The 4,487-nt window shown below is 45.3% G+C and overlaps 1 protein-coding gene and 1 long non-coding RNA gene across 3 annotated transcripts; one reads left to right on the top strand and one right to left on the bottom strand.

Moving 5' to 3' along the window:
- Positions 1-851: 851 nt before the first annotated feature.
- On the bottom strand, positions 852-3,033 carry TCEAL8 (transcription elongation factor A like 8). 2 transcript variants are annotated; one of them, XM_061409265.1, is made up of 3 exons: positions 2,902-3,031; positions 2,436-2,507; positions 852-1,839 (listed from the first exon to the last, which is right to left on the bottom strand). In XM_061409265.1, exon 3 carries the CDS (start codon positions 1,798-1,800, stop codon positions 1,447-1,449), a length of 354 nt encoding a protein of 117 aa, XP_061265249.1. In that variant the 5' UTR covers positions 1,801-1,839; positions 2,436-2,507; positions 2,902-3,031; the 3' UTR covers positions 852-1,446. The 2 variants fall into 2 exon arrangements, with proteins under 2 accessions (XP_061265249.1, XP_061265250.1); XM_061409266.1 differs by lacking the exon at positions 2,436-2,507 and having other exon boundaries at positions 2,902-3,033.
- LOC133242970 (uncharacterized) lies at positions 2,461-3,160 on the top strand. Its single transcript, XR_009734929.1, has 2 exons — positions 2,461-2,538; positions 2,862-3,160. It is a non-coding gene; the product is annotated as an uncharacterized LOC133242970 (long non-coding RNA).
- Positions 3,161-4,487: the final 1,327 nt, after the last annotated feature.

The raw sequence follows: 4,487 nt of genomic DNA, 5'->3' as shown, positions 1-4,487 counted from the left end.
AGCCTTCAGGGAGAGACCATCCCACAAAAGAAGACAAAACTTCAGTTTTTAGCCTTAAAGCAGCATCTCTGACTATAGAGTGGCATCTTTTACTCAAATTTGAACGCTAGTCCAATTCCCAAAATGGACTCATCCTGTCTGACTCCTATGGATGAGGTATCCTGTGGTTGAAATTGGATGGGACTGTTGCTAAGAATTCTGCATCACATTGTTGCCCATGCAATCCTGGAACAGCCCCCACTGGTGGTTGTTTTTTAGTCACTAAGTCATGTCTGACTCTTTGTGACCCCCTGGACTACATATAACCCGGCAGGCTCCTCTGTCCATAGGATTTTTCAGGCAAGAATACTCGAGTGGGTTGCCATTTCCTTCTCCAGGGGATCTTCCCGACTCAGGGACCCAGGAATCGAACCTGCGTCTCCTGCATCAGAGGCAGATTCTTTACCACTCAGCCCCCTGGGAAGTCCTCCCACTGTGTTAAGCATCATTATAAAGCAGAGATTTAGAAGAGTGGGGGTTCAACCCACTGGGGACACCAGGAAACTCAGTGGGGTTTTGGCACTGGAGGACTCCAGTGCCCAGCAGGCATGGCAGGACCCAGGGAAACCAGGGGTGGGGCTCAATGGCAGAGGCCTGGCATGGGAGCCCCCACTTCCCTGCCTATTGGACTTGTTCCTGAGCACAGGTTGAGTCACACCAGGACCCTCCCTCAAAACTGATGTTCTGCAATGGGTTGGGGTTCTATATGTATAGGTGGGAAGAAGAGCCCACCAAGTTCACCTCATTTCTTCCCCACAGCAGCCCTGTGAGACAAGTGTTTTCCCATGAAAAGATCAAGTCTTAAGCAAGTGTATCTGTAATAATTGCCAGTTTTATTCCTCTGGCTAAGAGATCCAGAGGTATTTTGAGGTTTACATTTTTTCAATAGTTCTTTCATCAAGATTTTAAGTGCCCCCATTGCCCTTATAAGCTGGTTGCAAATTATTTGATTGACTCTTAATTAATAAAAAAACTTTAATTCTCTTTGTGTGTGTGTGATGTGTTCATTAAAAAATACATATAAGCAAAAAAAAAAAACAGCACACAGAAACAAGCACAGTTAGATTTCTGATATATGCGTGTATGTATACACACGCGCGCACACACACAATTTGAGACTTTCTCCTACATATGTGAGCTGGTACTAAATATGCTGCTTTGTAACCTGTTATGTTTTACTTTACAATATGAAATGAACATATTTTCATGCATATGTGTGAAATTTCCCAATCGAAAAATAGACCTAGAGAATGTGTCAAAATACAAAATGCAGATGCTGAAAACAAGGAAACTACACCTAAAACAAAACTCCACCAGATGATTAAAAGTAAAGCAAAAGTCACAGATACATCAGAAAATGCTAACAGAAAGCTGGGGCAAGATTTTAATATCGGACAAAAAAAGAATTCAAGGCCTAAAGCACACGGGATAAGGACGGCTGCGTGAATGTCTTTGCTTCCAATGCATCATCACAAACTTGTTTCTTACTCTTCTTATCTCTTCCCTAAGCCTTTCCAACTCATCTGCTCCTCTTATCATTTCTTCAGGGTCCAAATGCCTAACAGGAGAGTCCTCTTTATATCCCTGACCAGGCTGAGTCAGCCCTCCTCTAAGGTTTCCTTCTGCTTCCTGGCTTACACCTTCTTCAGAAGGTTGAGGATTTCCTTCTGCCTCCTGTGGTACAGCTTCCAAAGGGCGGTCTTCCTCAGCCTTTGGCATGTTCTGTGGTTTTCTTTCATTTTCTCCACAAGATTTTTGCATGTTGAGTATTTTTCGATTTCCTTTTTGAATAAATTAACCCTGGAAAACAAAGGAACAAAACAACTAGATGCCAGGCAAATGAACCAGCAGCTAGAGCATGGGTTTCCATAGAGACTGGCTTCTTCTCATTTAGGTCTCTTAACTGTCAAAGTTTTCCAACTAGAAAAGGCTAGATCCTCAGGCTCTGAACTCCCTGGCTCCTCCTCTCCCCCTCCCCCTCCCGCTCCAGCTCCATCTTCTCTCCTCCCGCTCCAGCCCACCATTTCCCAGCAGGCCCTGCTACAGGCCTCTCCTAGCACCGAAACAGGAGCAGGGAGCAGCGAGCAGCGCGGAAGCAATTAACCCCTCCCTCGCCTCCGATCTCCAACACTCCCGCCCTTTTAGGCTTTCCCAAGCCATTCCAACCTTCTACCTCTCACCTGAGACCGGCTGGTCCAGTCTCTGGCCTCCCCTTCCACGTCTCTCCAGTCTCCCCCTCCCCCGCCCCATTTCCGCTGCAGGCTCTGCACAGGCCTCTGGCGCTTCATCCGGATGGGGAGAGGCTGCAGTGACCCCGGGATGGGCTTCGGTGTCATCCGCACTCACACCCCACCCCCACCCCCAGGAACAGGAGGCAACTGCACCTTTACACTGACCTGCAGGGATCCAGGGAATTTTCCTCCCTCTTCCCTCAGTCGATTTGGGTCGCTCCCCAAAGACCAAGAGTCCTGCAGACCGACAAGACTGCTTGGTGAGGAGGTCAGTACCTGAATCACGGGTCCCTTGAACGATTCTAGGCCTTGTTCGTCTAAAGTTTCCCCACGTCCTCATCCTCGCGATCCTTATAAGGCAACCCCGCCCTCCCTCCCCGGTGCCCACCGGTTCCCTTCAGGCAGGGAGTGAGCGACTCAAGTTGTTTCTAAATTGTTTCTGTGTCTCTCTTGGGATCCTCAATTAGCTACCCTTCTCCCTCTCCACCCCAAACTGCCCAAAATTTCCTGCACAAAAATGGAAGTTTAGCGGAACCGTGGTGTTAGGAAAGTAGTACCGGCTACGCTTGATTTCTGTTATCTGACCCCTAGACCCCAGGGTCCCGAAGGCAGCGCCCAGCTTTATACTGACCTGAAAGGATCCGGGGCACTTTTCTCCTTCTCCAGCTATAGGGAGCTGCTCCTGGGAAACAGGCCCTGGACTATAAGGACTTCTGCACACGTCGACTCCTGGTCACGTGAGGGTCGCGTCATCAATGAGCTCGAGTCCTCGGTTACTCCTCCCATTTAACACTGCAGCCCGCCCCCTGCGTTCCCTCCTTTTGATACTGTCAATCTTTTTTTTCATATTTGCCAATCAGAGACAATAAAACTGGTATCTTCTTCCTGCAGTTTCTATTCGTCTTTCTCGGGTTACCAGGGAGAATCAGCCTCTCGGGGTGGATAGACAGTTTCTCCTTCTTTGGGGAATCATCTCTTTCTCGTGCTTCCAATTTCACCTCCTCTCCTCCCTCCCAAGATCCTACAGTCCACCATTTCCCTTGAAGTCCTGTCTAGCATTAAAATGGGGCAAGAGGGCGGCTAGAAAAGAATCTGGGAGTGAGAGTGTGGGATTTTTTTTTTACTAGTTCTCTTAAATAGTTTTCTGCTTTAATGTTTTAAACAATAAGCTTACCCTTTAAAAATGATGTTTAAAAAAGAAATGCCACATAAGCAATATTTGACACAATATGGAAGACAAATTAGTTACATCAATTTTTAAGACTTTGGAAAAGTTTTCTGATAGCTGCAAATGAAATGACAGGTTTCACAACATATTGATGTGTTAGAAAATGTTTTTTTAAATCTTATTAAAACAGCTCCTTTTAAAACTGACGCCAAATTAATCGGTGGGAAGAGGCCCAGTTTTCTCTTGTTAGCAGTTTTATGTAAGTAATCCACTAGTTTTTCTCTTTCTGGTTAAACTCATGTTGTAAAGTGTTAGATGTATGACCGTTTGTGAGGACTGCTGCATGGCTTCTGGTTGAGTTTTAAGTAGAGGCTTCAGGCTTCCTCTTCTTACGGCCTCTGTAGGATCCAGTGTCTTGCTAATCAGACGAATCTATAGAAAAGCCTCCTTTCCATGGAGTCTACTTTAATTTGAAACTCAAAAAAAATGTGTTGGAAAATAACTCTCACACACTCTTGGAATACAGAAAGGAGAGAGTTCCTGATGAGTTCTGACAGTTTGGTGTGAGGCTTTTTAGCAGTGGAATTTTCATTCATGCAGGCCACTCTTGAGGTATTCTGGTATCAGTTTGTTCCATGAAAAACATACGTAATTGTTATAATCGGAAAGCAGAGAGAACATTATTGCTGTAAAAATATTTGTTATAATCGGAAAGCAGAGAGAACATTATTGCTGTAAAAATATTGGTTAAAAGAGGAAACTGATATTCCTGTAACCCAGCATCCACTGGTACTTGGAGCTATGTTGGTACCAGGAGTGGGGTGCCATTGCCTTCTCCACACACCTCCTTATCCTTTCTCAATTTACTTTGCACATTTCTGTCAAATTAAACTTCACTCTTCCTTATTTTCAACTTGTCATTCTCCTGCTCAAAGGCTCTGGATGGCAACCCATCTGTGAAGTATATCCTGCTTTTCTCATCCTGACATTCAATGTTGATAAGAATTGAGCCACACTTGTCATCTACTTTTCTGCCCCATGCAAAAGGA

Source organism: Bos javanicus, chromosome X (genome assembly GCF_032452875.1).
Source record: "Bos javanicus breed banteng chromosome X, ARS-OSU_banteng_1.0, whole genome shotgun sequence".
Taxonomy (NCBI): domain Eukaryota; kingdom Metazoa; phylum Chordata; class Mammalia; order Artiodactyla; family Bovidae; genus Bos; species Bos javanicus.
Note: the sequence above shows the minus strand (reverse complement) of the source record. Positions and strands in the feature narration are given on the sequence as shown.